The sequence below is a fragment of the Pelophylax lessonae genome (assembly GCF_965119305.1).
Source record: "Pelophylax lessonae genome assembly, chromosome: 7".
Classification (NCBI taxonomy): Eukaryota; Metazoa; Chordata; class Amphibia; order Anura; family Ranidae; genus Pelophylax; species Pelophylax lessonae.
Genome location: NC_138774.1, coordinates 283072536 through 283089630, shown reverse-complemented (window position 1 = coordinate 283089630; position 17095 = coordinate 283072536). Strand labels below are relative to the sequence as shown.

Sequence of the window (17095 nt, the reverse complement as noted above, 5' to 3'; positions counted from 1 at the left end):
CATGATACAAGAGATGGTCAGAGAGTGCGGACATGATACAAGAGATGGTCAGAGACTGCGGACATGATGCAAGAGATAGTCTGGAAACTGCGGACATGATACAGAAGATGGTCAGAGACTGCGGACATGATACAAGAGATGGTCAGAGACTGCGGACATGATACAAGAGATGGTCAGAGAGTGCGGACATGATACAAGAGATGGTCAGAGAGTGCGGACATGATACAAGAGATGGTCAGAGAGTGCGGACATGATACAAGAGATGGTCAGAGACTGCGGACATGATACAAGAGATGGTCAGAGACTGCGGACATGATACAAGAGATGGTCAGAGACTGCGGACATGATACAAGAGATGGTCAGAGACTGCGGACATGATGCAAGAGATGGTCAAGAACTGCGGACATGATAGAAGAGCACTAGGGAGGCCGGAGAGCACAGGGGAAGCAGAGAGCACTGGAGGAGCTGAATGGCACGGAGGGGGGGGGGGGAAATGGAGAGAATTAAGGGGGGGTTTGGAAAGCATTTTAGGGGGGTTGGAAGGCGCAGGGGGGTGGAAGCAGGAAAAACCAGGGGGATGGAGAGCACAGGGGGAGGGGGGGGAACTGGAGAGCACTGTCTGGGGGGGAACTGAGGGGGCGTTAATAGCACCAGGGGGGTTATTAGCACTGAAGGGAGGCTAAAGTGCATGGGGGGGGGCTAAAGAGCACTGAGGGGGGCTAGCAAAGGAAGTTGTATAGGAGGGGGATGGGGCAGCTGCATATAGATGAATTGAACTTTCCATATTCCTAGTGCAGCTTCTGAGAGGAGGAGTAACAACATTCAGCGACATGAGGCATGAGGAATAAATATGGAAAGTTCAATTCATCTCTATGCAGCTGCCCCATCCCATCCCCCTCCCATCCAGCACACAAAACGAGACTCCTCAGGCACTGACCTTCTTCCTGCAGCTGCTTTCTAGGAAGTTCTTCACACTGAGATGCGGACACCGGCCTGACACCCATCAGTGCGGCGATGCGGGCAGCCCGGCGGACACCTGCCTGACATCCTCCCAGTGCGGCGATGCGGGCGGCCCTTCAGACACCCCCCAGTGCGGCGATGCGGGCGGCCCTTCAGACACCCCCCAGTGCGGCGATGCGGGCGGCCCTTCAGACACCCCCCAGTGCGGCGATCCCAGTGGCCCGTCTGACATCCCCCAGTGCGCGCGCCTCCCCCGCCTGCTGGTACGCCCCTGGGAGTGGGACAGTAAGTGCACTTCTCAGTTTCAGCGGATCAATCCGCCGCAGAGTTCCTAGCCTGTCACGGTCTATTCATATTGAAGAGACCAGTGATCAAGCTTCAGCTGTGCAGTGCGCTGCGCCGGATCAATCCGCCTAAACCCGAAACAGAGAAAATAGTCCACTTACTGTCCCCCGCTCCCACAGAATACAATACAATACATTTTCTAAATAAAATAGGTGCACAAAATTCCATGACTTTTCCTCATTTTCCATAACTATTCCAGTCCTGGAAAGTGTCATGTCAAACTCCCATGACTTTTCCAGGATTTTCATGACCGTACGAACCCTGTTGAAAACTCAATAAAAATATTGAAATCTAAAAAAAAATAAAATAATTTTTTTTTTTTATTGGGAACGTTTTATAGCAGAAAGTAAAAAAAGTTTTTTTTTTTTCTTTAAAATTGTGGCTCTTTTTCTGTTTATAGCGCAAAAGAAACCGCAGAGGTGATCAAATACCACCAAAAGAAATCTCTATTTGTGGGGGGGGGGGGACATAAATTTTATTTGCAAACAGCAGTGCCGTGCCGTATCGCAAAAAATGGCCTTGTCGTGAAGGTGGGGGGGGGGGGGTAAATTTTCCATGGAGGTCAAGTAACCTTCCTCTTGGCCTGAATATTTGTTATTGATCCCCACACCAATGAGAAGTGATATCGTCTCAGGAGTCATATTACTGAAGGATATCAGAAACAAAGGAAATAAAGGCAAAAATTCTTACCTAAGCTTCTTGACCCCCCCAGTTTCTTCAGCTGTCTTCATTGGCCGGCATGGGATGACATCACTTCCGTGCATGCGCAGGAGTACAGTCATCCCAGCACACAGGCAGTGTGCTGGAATGGAAACGGAGCTCTGCATGCGCAGCTCAATGTACATTCTACAGGGGACTGAGCACAGGCAGGCAGGTAGTTGTATTTTTATTGCAGAAGAGACCTGCCTGCTCACATTTATTTTCAACTTTATTTCCCCTTTAAATGCCCCCCCCCAACTCACCTCATGTGACTGAGGAGTCCATAGGCTTCTATCAGGGAGTGCACCATACTGGCCTGGAACACAGAGGAGGAATCATTGTACAAAGTCATTATAGACAACAAACTACAACAAAGTTTCTGTCCTTTTCCTGCCCCCCCCCCCCCATTTCCTATACTGACCCACCTGTCCCATCCCCCCCCCCCCATTTCCTATACTGACAACCCCTCTCCTGTCCCCTCATTTCCTATACTGACACCCCCCTCCTGTCCCCTCATTTCCTATACTGACACCCCCTCCTGTCCCCCCATTTCCTGTACTGACACCCCCTCTCCTGTCCCCCCATTCCCTGTACTGACACCCCCTCTCCTGTCCTGACACCCCCCCTCCTGTCCCCCCATTTCCTGTACTGACACCCCCCCTCCTGTCCCCCCATTTCCTGTACTGACACCCCCCCCTCCTGTCGCCCCCCTTCCTGTACTGACACCCCCTCTTCTGTCCCCTCATTTCCTGTACTGACACCCCCCCTCCTGTCCCCCCCATTTCCTGTACTGACACCCCCCCTCCTGTCCCCTCATTTCCTGTACTGACACCCCCCTCCTGTACCCTCATTTCCTGTACTGACACCCCCCTCCTGCCCCCCCCCCATTTCCTGTACTGACACCCCCTCTCCCTTCCCCACATTTCCTGTACTGACACCCCCTCTCCCTTCCCCCCATTTCCTGTACTGACACCCCCCTCCTGTCCCCTCATTTCCTGTACTGACACCCCCTCCTGTCCCCTCATTTCCTGTACTGACACCCCCCTCCTGTACCCCCATTTCCTGTACTGACACCCCCTATCCTGTCCCCCCATTTCCTGTACTGACACCCCCCCCCTCTTGTCCCCTCATTTCCTGTACTGACACCCCCCCTCCTGTCCCCTCATTTCCTGTACTGACACCCCCTCTCCTGTCGCCCCCCTTCCTGTACTGACACCCCCCCTCCTGTCCCCTCATTTCCTGTACTGACACCCCCTCCTGTCCCCTCATTTCCTGTACTGACCCCCCCCCTCCTTTCCCCCCATTTCCTGTACTGACACCCCCCTCCTGTACCCCCATTTCCTGTACTGACACCCCCTATCCTGTCCCCCCATTTCCTGTACTGACACCCCCCCCCCCTCTTGTCCCCTCATTTCCTGTACTGACACCCCCTCTCCTGTCCCCTCATTTCCTATACTGACACCCCCTCTCCTGTCCCCTCATTTCCTGTACTGACACCCCCCTCCTGTCCCCTCATTTCCTGTACTGACACCCCCCTCCTGTCCCCCCATTTCCTGTACTGACACCCCCCCTCCTGTCCCCTCATTTACTGTACTGACACCCCCGCCCCCTACTGTCCCCTCATTTCCTGTACTGACAGCCCCCTACTGTCCCCTCATTTCCTGTACTGACACCCCCCTCCTGTACCCCCATTTCCTGTACTGACACCCCCTATCCTGTCCCCCCATTTCCTGTACTGACACCCCCCCCCTCTTGTCCCCTCATTTCCTGTACTGACACCCCCCCTCCTGTCCCCTCATTTCCTCTACTGACACCCCCTATCCTGTCCCCCCATTTCCTGTACTGACACCCCCCCCTCTTGTCCCCTCATTTCCTGTACTGACACCCCCCTCCTGTCCCCCCATTTCCTGTACTGACACCCCCTCCTGTCCCCTCATTTCCTGTACTGACACCCCCCTCCTGTCCCCTCATTTCCTGTACTGACACCCCCCTCCTGTCCCCTCATTTCCTGTACTGACACCCCCCTCCTGTCCCCTCATTTCCTGTACTGACACCCCCTCTCCTGTCCCTCATTTCCTGTACTGACACCCTCTCCTGTCCCCCCATTTCCTGTACTGACACCCCCCCCCTCCTGTCCCCCCATTTCCTGTACTGACACCCCCCTCCTGTCCCCCCATTTCCTGTACTGACACCCCCTCCTGTCCCCTCATTTCCTGTACTGACACCCCTCTCCTGTCCCCCCATTTCCTGTACTGACACCCCCTATCCTGTCCCCTCATTTCCTGTACTGACACCCCCTCTCCTGTCCCCTCATTTCCTGTACTGACACCCCCCCCTCTCCTGTCCCCCCATTTCCTGTACTGACACCCCCCCCTGTCCCCTCATTTCCTGTACTGACACCCCCCTTCTGTCCCCTCATTTTCTGTACTGACACCCCCTCCTGTCCCCTCATTTCCTGTACTGACACCCCCTCTCCTGTCCCCTCATTTACCCGTCTCGGCACTTTGCTCTGCAGACTGTCGCACAGAGTCGCATATTCCCGGCTGTAGATGTAGACCGGAGGAAGTCTCTCTTCCATGAGGAGATAACACAACAATGGTACCCGCTACTTCCTATCCACCGGAGGGACCGGACGTGACGTCTGCAGCGGGGGGGGGGCGGGACGTGAGAACAGAGAGTGGGTGGAGCATAACACATCAGTCTGTGTTTCCAGACAGTGGGCGGGGACAGAAAAGGTGGGCGTGGAGTATACGCAAAGTCCGCGATAGATAGAGAAAATGGGCGTGCAAAAAGAAAGTGGGCGGGTGAACAGAGAGGTGGGCGGAGCACGTACAGGACGTCAGCCGCGTCACGCTCTCCGTGTTTTTACCGGAAGTAAGCGGAGCGTATACAGGAAGTCGGTCAGTCAGGCTCTTTGTTTACATTGTCCTGAAATGGGCGTTGTGGGTGAATGACACAAAAGGCACCAAGTTAGTTTTTTTTTTTTTTACATTTTTATTGGAATTTTAATTTAACAATTTCAATTGCTAAACGAAGGGCTCTTTTTTTTTTAATTTTATATATATATATATTTTTATAATTTTATATATATATTTATATTTTTAATACGGTCACTGTCACTTTATTGCACTTACTCACTATAATATATCAATGTGCCTTTTTTTTTACTATATTATATTATTATATTATATTATATTATATTATTATCAACTGTTTTAGCTATTGGTTCATTGTACTTATTTATATTTATTTGACACTTTCAATGATATACCGTATCTGATTTACCATTATTACTGATTGAAACACTATATCTGGCAGCGCCATCCACCTCACCATCCCTTATATATCTGAATATAGATTCCACACTATATTTTGAGGTAGGCTGCAGCCATTTTCTTCTTTTATCCATTAGCATGGAATTTTTTTTAGTAAAAAGGTGCTAAAATGAGTTGAAGTAAGGCAAATCAAGCAGGAACTAGCAACAAAGCAAACCGCCCATGCGGTGTCCAGCAGAAGCTTCCGGTTTCGGCCGTAGACCGGAAGTGACGTCACCCGGCTTCTCCCGACGCGTTGCGTCACAACAGACACGATGCGTTGCGTCACAACAGACACGTGACTTTATCAAGGGTACCCTTACTTCAACTAATTTTAGCACCTTTTTGCTTATTTGCATATTCTGGATATTTTATCATTATTAACAGCGATTTAGCGATTTTTATCATCTTCATTGTTATTTTAATATTTATATCTGTTTACACAAGCGGGCGGATCTCCTCACTTGATCCCCGACGATCGGGGCAGAGCGGCGGTGATCACCGCCGCTCCTCCACTGGCCCGACTCCCGCTGTGACTGAATACAGCGGGAGCGAGCCTCCGGCGGCGCGTGTGCCGCCGAGAAGGGGGAGTGTCTGTCGACGTAGGTCTACGTCGTCAGACCTACAAGAACCACTTTGCCGCAGTAGAGTTCTAGTGAGCAGCGGTAAAGTGGTTAAACAAAGAATCAATGCAGAGCCAAAAGCCTAAGAAATATGTGCTTATTCGGATAAAATAGTTAATATTCCTTATAAGGTGAAATATTATAATAGAAAAATAAGTGAATGAAAACGTCAGCCAGAGTTATAAAAAAGATGTGAAAAATTATAATAGTGCAATTCCACTAAAAAAATGGGACTTCACTCCATGATAGGGAGCATAGAAAGACCCACTATATATGCTAGAACAGTGGTTCTTAACCACTTAAGCCCCGGAAGATTTTACCCCCATTCCGACCAGGGGGTATTTTGCGATTCGGCACTGCGTGACTTTAACGGACAATTGCGCGGTCGTGCGACGCTGTACCTAAACGAATTTGGCGTCCTTTTTTTCCCACAAACAGAGCTTTCTTTTGGTGTTATTTGATCACCTGTGCGATTTTTTGATCACGCGCTATAAACAAAAAAAGAGCGTCAATTTTGCAAAAATAACAATATTTTTCACATTTTCTTATATGAAATTCCCCCCAAAAAAAATGTAAAAATCAAAATTTTTTAACATTTTTGGCCAATTTGTTTTATGCTACCTATGTTTGGTAAAAAAAATTGCAAAAAGCGTATTTTGATTGGTTTGCGCAAAAGTTATCGCGTTTACTAACAAAGGGAAAGATTTTTGTCATTTTTGTTGTTTTTTTTTTAACGCGTAATGGCGGCGATCTGCGATTTTTTTTTGCGGTACTGCGACATTGCGGCGGACAGATCGGACCCTTGACTGACATTTTTGACACTTTTGGGGTTACCAGTGACATTTCTACAGTAATCAGTGCTATATATATGCACTGTTACTGTAAAAATACACTGGTAGTGAAGGGGTTAACTTTATTTGGGAGGGAGGGGCTGTGTGTGTCCCTAGGGGCGTGCTTTCTACTGTGATTGGCTGTGGCTTCAGCTGTAAGGACACTGATCAACGGATCTACATAGTAGATCCATGTAATCAGTGTCTTTGCAGCGAGGAGAATGACAGGCAGCTTGTTTACACAAGCTGCCTGACATTCTCCCTCTCCCCCGCCGATCGCCGAGTGGCCGGCGGACATCGGGTCCGCTGGTCACACGCGCGGGGGGGGTCCGTGACCACGCGGGAGCGCGCCTCCGGGGGCGCGCGCTCGCTCCCTAGACCCTCACAAGCAAGCAACGTAGCCCTACGTTAGTTTGCCTGTGAGGGGCTGACCGCCGACGTAGATAGACGTGCGGCGGTCGGCAAGTGGTTAACCTGGGTTCGATCGAACCCCAGGGGTTCGGTGAGTCAGTCTCCGGGGTTCGGTGGGGGGGACAAAGGGGAAATTCCTCCCCCCGAGAAAATATTACTGATTGTGAGGCCGAGCGCACCCCGGGAAATCAGAGCTGCGGTCGGGACAACTCACAGCCATTACACATAGACACTTGACACTCCGCCCCCTGTACCTCCCCCAGCAGGTTTCCAGCCTATCTCCTGCAGGCTGCTTGCTGCGTGAGTGGGCGGGATGGGGATGTACCTGACCACGGAGATCGCGCCCGCCTGGAAGTGGGAAGTGTGAGCAGCTGAGCAGAGGGAGCCGAGTGAATGTTCCTGGAGGTAGGCTCAGCTAGCTGTACATGGTGGATTCGTTTACAAGGACCTCTATGCTACGTCTGCTGAGTTACTGCAGCTTAGCATAGAGGTGCTGTTAGCTGACAGATGGAAATGCATGTCCTTTTCATTTAGCTCAATAAAGCATTGTGAATACCCCCTGGTGTGTGCCCTCCTGATACCCAATGGAATGCTCTCCCAACACCTCCCCCCAATGTGTGCCCTCCTAACACCCCATGGTATGCCCTCCAAACACCTCCCCAAAGTGTGTTTCCTCTTGACACCCCATGCTATGTCCTCCCAACTCCCCCAGTGTGTGCCCCCCTGATACCCCATGGTATGCCCTCCCAAAACCCCCCCCCCCCAGTGTATGTCCTCCTGATACCCCATAGTATGCCCTCCCAACACCTCCCCCCAGTGTGTTCCCTCCTGACACCCCATGGTATGTCCTCCCAGCCCCCCCAGTGTGTGCCCTCCTGATACCCCATAGTATGCCCTCCCAACACCTCCCCCCTAAGTGTGTTCTCTCCTGACACCCCATGGTATGCCCTCCCAACACCTCCCCCCTAAGTGTGTGCCCTCCTGACACCCCATGTTTTAATGGTTTTGTTCTTTGTTCTTAATGGTTTTGTTTTTTGAGATACAGTCGCCAACACTTGCAGGGAGGCCCCAGCGAGATTTGAACTCGCGACCCCTGGTTTACAAGACCAGTGCTCTAACCCCTGAGCTATGGAGCCTTTTTTTTTTTTTTTTTTTTTTTTTTTTTTTTTTTTATGGTTTTGTTCATTTTGTGCACCTATGTATAAATATATACCTAAATATATACCTATGTTTTGAATTTGAAAAAATCATATTTTATTTTTTCAATTAAGAAGGGTTTGGTGAATGCGCATATGAAACTGGTGGGGTTCAGTACCTCCAACAAGGTTAAGAACCACTGTGCTAGAAGGATGTTTTTATTCACTTATTTTTCTATTATAATATTCCTTATAAGGTGAAAAACCAGGACACATATTAATTACACTGGTTCTGTGGCTGATTAGGGGGTAATTAAACTCACTTAGTGCCTTATCTGCATTATATCAGCCTCAGAATCTGTGTAATTATGTGTCCTGGTTTAACCACTTGCCGACTGCCAGCAATACATATACTGCGGCAAGTCAACTCTGTTCCACGAAACAACGTAACAGTACGTTGTTTGGCGGGATTGCTAGTAGGGGCGCACACACGCGGACTGGCTACAGGGGGATCCAATCAGCAGGTCCAGCAGCCGCGATTACCGCCGGGCACCCGCAATCGCTCCCCGTGGAGACAGAACAGCGGTCTACTGTTGTAAACGCAGCAGACCGCTGTTCTGTCAGTTATGAACACAGAGCGCCTCTTATTTAGGAACACAGATCTGTAAGTGTATTCACACAGCCGCTTGTACAGAGGGGACGGCACTGACAGGCAGGGAGGAAAGTCCTGTACGCAGACCAACTAATCAACGGAGCAACTAATCGATAATGACAATCGTTGACAACGATTTTCATTATCGATTTAGTCGATTTGTTGTTTCAGCCCTAGTTAAGTGTGTCCCTAGGTGGTGTTTTCTCACTGTGGGGGGAGGGCTTGCTGCATGAACACAGATCTGTATTCCTAAATAAGAGGAGCTCTGTGTTCATAACTGACAGAACAGCGGTCTTGTCAGGGTTACCTGATCCGAGGCCGAGGTGCTGAGAGGGCTCCCCTTGCGGCTCAGTGCGGCACACCCCTGGAGATGGTACAAAGGGTGTGGTGCCCCAAGTGGCACGGGTTACCAGCTGCAGGCAGGTAGGTAGAACCAGAGCAATCCGAGAGTGAACTGGAACAGGCTGGAATCGCAGCAGGGTATGAGTCTTCAAGGCTCTGAAGCAGCCGGGCTACCTTGTGCCAAGGAATAGTCTCTAGTAGCGGAAACCGTGGTACAAGCCGAGGTCATGCACAGGAGACAACCAGAATAGCCGAGGTCTTGAAGCAAGCCGGGGTCATACACAGTAGGTAACGGAAGCAAGGTCAGTGGGAGAAGCCAAGGGTCAAACCAGGAGCAGGAGATCAAACTGAATCAGGAACAAGCCAAGTCACAACTGGAAATCCAAACAGGAAACAGGAAACACAAGAAGCTGAGAGATAATCCAGCAATGAGTCTGATCCTATGGCCATTTCCCTGACAGTGCCCCCCCCCCCCCAAGGGGCAGCCTCCGGATGTCCAGACGGGCCAGTCTCTCTGAGTGTCTGTTGTGGAACTCCCAGATCAGTCTAGGAGCGTGTACATTATTTGCAGGCTCCCAGGAATTTTCCTCTGCAGAATACCCCTTCCACTTGATGAGGTACTGGGTTTGTCTACCCCTCTTTCTGCAGTCCATTATGGCCTCCACTTCATACTCCGCTTCACCTTCCACCAGGACTGGAGGAGGGGGTAATTCATGCCTACCAGAAAAAGGGCTGGGTACAACTGGTTTTAGCAGAGATACATGAAATACTGGGTGAATTTTGTAGGAGTTGGGTAAAACCAGTTCGAAAGCCACAGGGTTGACCTCCCTTTTGATCTCAAAGGGTCCAACGAATCTTGGACCCAGTTTTCAAGATGGGCAGGAAAGTTTCAGATTAGCTGAGGAAAGCCACACTTTGTCCCCTCTTTTAAAGGTAGGTTTGTTTCTTTTCTTTTTATCATAGAACCTCTTGTAATCCGTTTGTGCTTTCTGGACGGCCTCCTGAAGGAATAAGTAGTTCGCCTGAATAGAATTAATCCGGTCTTGGACTGCAGGGACAGATGCTTCCGGAAGGGTATTGGGCAAAAAGGAGGGATGGAACCCATAATTCGCCCAAAATGGGGACTGGTTAGTGGAGGCATGTACCGAATTATTGTATGCAAACTCCGCACATGGGAGAAGGGATATCCAGTCATTTTGGGCAAAAGTACAGAAACAACGAAGATACTGTTCTAGAGTCTGGTTTGTTCTTTCTGTCTGGCCATTGCTTTGGGGATGGTAAGCGGAAGAAAGACATATTTTAATGGACAAGGTCTTACAAAGATCCTTCCAGAATCTGGAGGTGAACTGTACTCCTCTATCGGAAACAATATTATCCGGAAGCCCATGTAGTCTGATTACTTCCTTGATGAATATTTTTGCTGTTTCTGGGGCTGATGGAGTGCCGGTCATGGGCAGGAAGTGGGCCATTTTGGTCAGACGATCCACTACCACCAAGATGGTAGTAAAACCCCCAGATGAAGGTAAGTCAACAATAAAGTCCAATGAGATCATCTTCCAGGGTTGCTCAGGGATGGGTAGAGGCCTTAACAGACCCCAGTACTTGGTGTTGGACCCCTTGTTGCACTGACAGACAACGCAGGAGCTAACATAAGACTGGCAATCCTTCCTTAAACTGGGCCACCAGAAGGAGCGTTGGATAAGCTCAAGGGTCTTTCGTACACCAAAATGTCCGGCCAGCTGATGGTCATGGAAAGTCTTTAGAACTTGGAGCCTGACTGGTTGGGGAACGAAAACTTTGTCCTGGTGCCAAAGGAACCCGTCTCGACTCTCCAAGGGGGGTATTTCTGTGTCCGCATACTGGGTGGATGCCTGTTTAATTGAGGATTTTAATTCTGGCTGGATCAGGAAAAAATGTTGTGCTGACAGAATGGTACTTGGTTCCACAGACTCGGGGGCATCAGGGAACATTCGGGAGAGGGCGTCTGCTTTCCCGTTCTTGGAGCCTGGTCGGTAAGTTATGTGGAAATTAAATCTTGAGAAAAATAAAGCCCACCGGGCCTGTCGTGGTCTCAGACGTTTAGCGGCCCTCAGGTATTCTAAATTTTTATGATCCGTGAAGATCAAAATCGGGTGGGCGGCACCTTCCAATAAATATCTCCACTCCTCCAAGGCGGTTTTAATGGCCAACAGTTCTCGGTCACCCACATCGTAATTTCTCTCTGAGGGGCTCATCTTTTGAGAGAAGAAGGCAATAGGGTGAAGTAGGGCCTTAGGTCCTTGGCGCTGAGACAAGATGGCTCCTGTGGCTATTTCTGAGGCGTCTACCTCTAACACAAAGGGTAAAGCCGGATCTGGGTGCTGTAAGACTGGTGCAGCGGTGAACAGTCCTTTGAGTTTGCTGCCTGAGCTTCTGGGGACCATTTGAATCTGGTCTGCTGGCGAGTCAACTGCGTAATCGGTGAAATGATACACCAGAACAAAGGAGATGCTATCTGTAGCAAACTTGAGACTTCACAAGATTATATCTAACAGCCAAGAGTTAATGAATGCATTTCACTCTGAGGACTATGCTGCCAGTGTGAAAGACCTTGACCTTGGGTCAGACACGCCTCCTATGCAGAGAAGCCTAGGTCTGCCGTGGAACATCAAAGAGGACACATTCACCTTTCAAGTGTTTACCTGTGACAAGCCTTTTACCAAGAGAGGAGTCTTGTCCATAGTGAACAGCATCTACGACCCACTGGGATTTATAGCCCCAGTCACCACCCAAGGTAAGATGCTTTTAAGACAGCTTACTACTGATAGCATAGATTGGGATACTCCGTTACCTATTGAGAAACAACAAAGATGGGAGAAATGGAGAGGTTCTTTGAAGCCACTAGAACAGCTTCAAATCCCATGTTGCTATGCCCCAGTCTCCATTTCAGCTGCTAACCAGAGGGAAATCCATATTTTCTCAGACGCATCAGTTGAAGCTATTGCTGCAGTGGCCTATTTGAAGACCTCAGGGGTTAATGGAGACATACATTGCAATTTTGTTCTAGGCAAGGCAAAGCTAACACCAAAACCTGCACATACTATACCCAGACTTGAACTTTGTGCAGCCGTGCTAGCAGTGGAAATTGCCGAAGTCATAAAAAGTGAAATGGGCATTAAAATTGATTCCATGTTACTGGACCACAAGTCTTCCCTATTGACTCATGAGACTTTGAGTACCTTTCTCTCGGAAGTATCCGCCATCATTAATGCAAGGCCTCTAGTACCAGTATCTTCCGATCCTGACTCTCCAGTGATTCTTACCCCAGCCACACTCCTTACTCAAAAGGTTGGGACTACTGTGATAACTTCTGCTGAGATCGACCCTAAGGATATCTATAGGCGTCAATGGAAACAGGTGCAACACCTAGCTAACGTGTTTTGGCACCGCTGGAGAAAGGAGTACCTACATATCCTTCAAAGCCGTTCCAAATGGCAAACACCCAAGCCCAACCTCAAAGTAGGCGACCTTGTTCTTCTGAAAGATAGAGAAGTCTGTCGCAATGAGTGGCCTATGGGTCTTGTAACAAGCGTGATGCCCAGCGATGATGGAAAAGTTCGGAAGGTTGAGATTAAGATAACCAAAGGAGGTCCCGCTCGAACTTTCTCGCGACCAATCACAGAATTGGTACTTCTTCTCCCAAGTTAGTGACTTATGCAAGAGCACCAGGCTGTACCATGCTATGGCGGGGAGAATGCTACTTATAACTGCTTACTATGCCACTGTTGAAGTTCCACGGCTATTAACTGTAGACTGCAGAACTTTGCCATCTGTTATTGGACTTCATGTTTGGTTGTTCATTTACTGCATAACTTCTTGTTTTGTGGGTATCTCGTATTTGTGGTTTACACACCAGTGTTATTTTCTAATGTCTTCTTCACTTACAGGTTCAAGTTGGACTTTTTGACATTTGGACTCATCTTTATACATATTTTATAGGTTTTGAAATCTAAAGATTTCAGACGGGGAGTGTCATGTTACATGAAGCTGTTTTATTATAATGCACTGTTTCTTTAATGCTCAGATTAAGTTTGTCTCTTGTGCTACTCCATTGCTCTCCTTGCTGGAGGTTTACCCCTCCCCTTTTTTCTGTATCAGCCATTTTCTGCTGTAAGACTCATATGATAGAAAGATCTCCTAACCTGTATGGAAGAATCGTTCTTTTACCTGTTGTAACTGCACATTCTACGGATCATACGACGAATAAACATCGCCAGATCTTCTTACATGTGAGTTGTGACTGAGTAAACTATCTGGGAAGGTGATAATCTCACCAGGACACTGAGCTCCATGTGCTCCTGAAAATCACATTCATAGCCTTTGCAGCCGGTCCAGAATACCCCTAATCAGCCACAGAACCGGTGTAATTAATATGTGTCCTGGTTTAAAGGGATGAGGTGGAAACTAGTAATCGACCGATATCGTTTTTTTGTTGCCGATACCGATATTTTGGCCATTGAATATCAGTATCGGCCGATACTTTCATACATTTAAAACATTTTTTTTTTGCACTTGACAGGTACTGTTGTGGAGGGGATAGTTCATACCTCCGAGTGTGAAGCTGTGATCTCCTGACGGCTCATGCAGGCTGCTGAACGGCGTTATCCTGTGTAGTGCTTGCTCAAGCCTCGCTTCCGCGTTGTGACGAGCGAGTCCGAGGCAGTCGGCCCTACGTCACATCCGGTGGTGGCGAGCAGCTGAAACCAGGAAGCCGTAGTTTGGGCAGAGGCTGCGGGGATCACCAAAACACTCAGGAGAGATAGGTCCGGGTGGCACAATCCAATTGTTCAACTGGCTGACGCGTTTCACCGACCTTGCGTCTGTTTCATCAGAGCTAGTTGATGGGGGATCGTGGGTTCCCTTATATAATAAGATAATAAAAATCTAAAGGATGCTCTGGTCCATTCGGAGTTTGTGCGAACAAAGACCCCACGAACTTGGTTAACCTCTTTACCTCCAATTAAAGGGATGTTTGCATGCGGTAAATGTTCGGTATGTAAATTAGCAATAAATTCAAAAACCTTCTTTAGTTGTGATATGAGCCAGGAATTTACCATCAATAGTTTCATAAATTGTCAAACAGAGAAAGTCATCTATCAGCTCATATGCCCATGCAATAAATCCTATATCGGGAAAACCAAACGCCAATTAAAGATAAGGATATTGGAACATTTAGCCGACATCAGGAACAAGATTGACAAGAGAACTGTACCCCTGCACTTTTTGGAGTGCCACGGTGCCAATCCGGATGGACTACTATTCCGTGGCATCTATGCCCTTAAGCTCCCCACGAGACGTGGAGACTTTGACACCGTGCTACTCCAAAAGGAGAAGCTATGGATTTATAAAATGGGGTCTTTGGCCCCCTCGGGGTTAAATGTGGAGTTTAGTTTGAAGCCTTTTCTATCTCCCTAATAATTTATGATGTTGTTCATCAGTCATCTTGATCCTGCCAGTCTTTTCATGCCCCCCCCCCTTTTTTTTTTTTTTTTTTTTTTTTCTGTAATCCATCCCTTTTCGGGTATTCCTATTGATACATTTGTATATACCAATTTATTGAAGTCCTATTTTTGGTGCCTTATATATTGGTGTATGTATATACATATGTATTGGGAAACCATCGGGGACCTATTTGTTATAAGATGATCCTTAGTATCTATGGAATCTCTGAATACTGTGTTCCTCCCATCTTATCACCTTGTTTAAGGTGACTCTTGCTATTTTTGATACTTCTATCCCCTTATGGGGTAGACGGTGCATAAATCCTGGGTCCCCCTGCAACCTACTACCTGGGTGGGTTTGTTGTGCTGTTATACAATACCAAAAAAATCTTTTGGTTGGATTTACGGTTCAGTAAACCCACACACTCTCTCTTAGGGATTCCTGTCACCAACCAGCACTGTGTATCTTTAAAGTTTCTTCTAATTTTCAAGTAGGAATGTATTTGCACACTTCTTATTATGTTTTAACATTAGTACCCCCGTGCTGTTTGTTGGCACACGAGGGGGTTCTTTGAGACCCCTAATTCTTATTATTATTTTTAATTATCAGTGTTTACACACTACATTTTACCAGCTAACTTTTGCTTAATTCCTTGTTTTCAATGGGTAGCATACTGACTGGTTGTGGTCTATTATTGGCAGCAAGTGTGATGTAGGTTTGTACAAATAACGCTAGATGGGGCTTCGTGGCTTCCTCTATAAACTCCTAAATGGTATACTGACATCTGGTGACCAGTCCATGGTTATTCACCGGAATGTTTCTTGTCTGGTCTTACACACATGTGTTTGATCATTCAATTATTATCTTATTATATAAGGGAACCCACGATCCCCCATCAACTAGCTCCGATGAAACCGACGCAAGGTCGGTGAAACGCGTCAGCCAGTTGAACAATTGGATTGTGCCACCCGGACCTATCTCTCCTGAGTGTTTTGGTGATCCCCGCAGCCTCTGCCCAAACTACGGCTTCCTGGTTTCAGCTGCTCGCCACCACCGGATGTGACGTAGGGCCGACTGCCCCGGACCCGCTCGTCACAACGCGGAAGTGAGGCTTGAGCAAGCACTACACAGGATAACGCCGTTCAGCAGCCTGCATGAGCCGTCGGGAGATCACAGCTTCACACTCGGAGGTATGAACTATCCTTTACATTGACCAGTTTATTGCACGGTATTTATCCCTTCAGTCATCCGGCACAAAGGACTTAACCGCACTCCTCTCCCCACTACCATTGGGAAATGCTGAGCAATTGTTGAATGGACAGTCCAATTTCATACAGAGTGCCTAGGACATTTCAAGGAGGAAACTTTACCTGCTCTTTGGTCGGTTCTAATCATCAGTGATTGTATCATCTGTTGGTGCCTATTCCGTTCACCTTTTTCATATCTTTTTCTACAGCAAGATCTACAGCACCACTTTTACCTCCTCATCCGATATCCGAATTGCCTTACCTGCAGGTTCTCATCATTGATTTTTTTCAACATATATTTTTTCACTGACACAGGTTTACCTGTGATCCAATTCAGGAACCCTGTAGGCCACGCATTCCCATCTGCCAGGTTGGGTCTATGATCTCTGATTCATTTTTGAACCAATTAGTAATTTATTATCTTTCTGTAATTAGGTCTGTGGTGATGCAATCCATTGTGTGTACATGATTTTAATGGTTTTTTAACGTATCCATGTCCATTTTTGTCTCCAGTTCACACACCAGGCATAAGTGCCTTAATAAATATATATTTAATTTTTTTCACCAATATAATGTGTCTTTGGTGCCTATATTTGATCTCTCTGGGTCTGTGGGAGCTCTGAGGGCCATCTTGTTTTCAGTGAATTCACAGACGTTTTTTTCAATTTATGCCTATTGGGATCAATAGGTACACCTTCAGACACTCCAGTTTGAGGAATTCTCCTGGTATTTAATAAGAGGCCTTTATAGGAACCACACACCCCTCTCCCTTTTTTTTGTACTGTTGTGGAGGGATCTGGGGGTCTAGAAGACCCCAAACCCCTCCTCTGCACTTAAAAGCATTCAAAACGCCAAGTTTGGCTGTTTTGAATGCTGTCATTTTTTTTTAATCTGGCGCCGAGTACCCGGAAGTGATGTCATGAAATCACTTCCGGGTTTTTACATGGAGACCCAATCAGAGCCGAATGCGGCTTTGATCAGGTCTTCGGCGGCTGGGTGCCCGGGTCTCCCGGTGGGACAGGAGACCCGGGCGAGCCGCGAAAGGCGACGGGAGA

General features: G+C 48.0%; 1 protein-coding gene across 1 annotated transcript in view; it reads right to left on the bottom strand.

The window, feature by feature from the left end:
- HDAC8 (histone deacetylase 8) overlaps positions 1–4627 on the bottom strand; it is a gene marked incomplete at its 3' end in the record, with an annotated part of 42535 nt that extends 37908 nt beyond the window's left edge. The window contains exons 1-2 of the mRNA XM_082264245.1: positions 4496–4627; positions 2268–2320 (exon numbers count right to left, since the gene is read on the bottom strand). Coding sequence (XP_082120371.1) covers positions 2268–2320; positions 4496–4582 — 140 coding nt within the window. The 5' untranslated portion in view covers positions 4583–4627. The remainder of the gene's footprint in view (positions 1–2267; positions 2321–4495) is intronic.
- Between the last annotated feature and the right edge of the window lie 12468 nt (positions 4628–17095).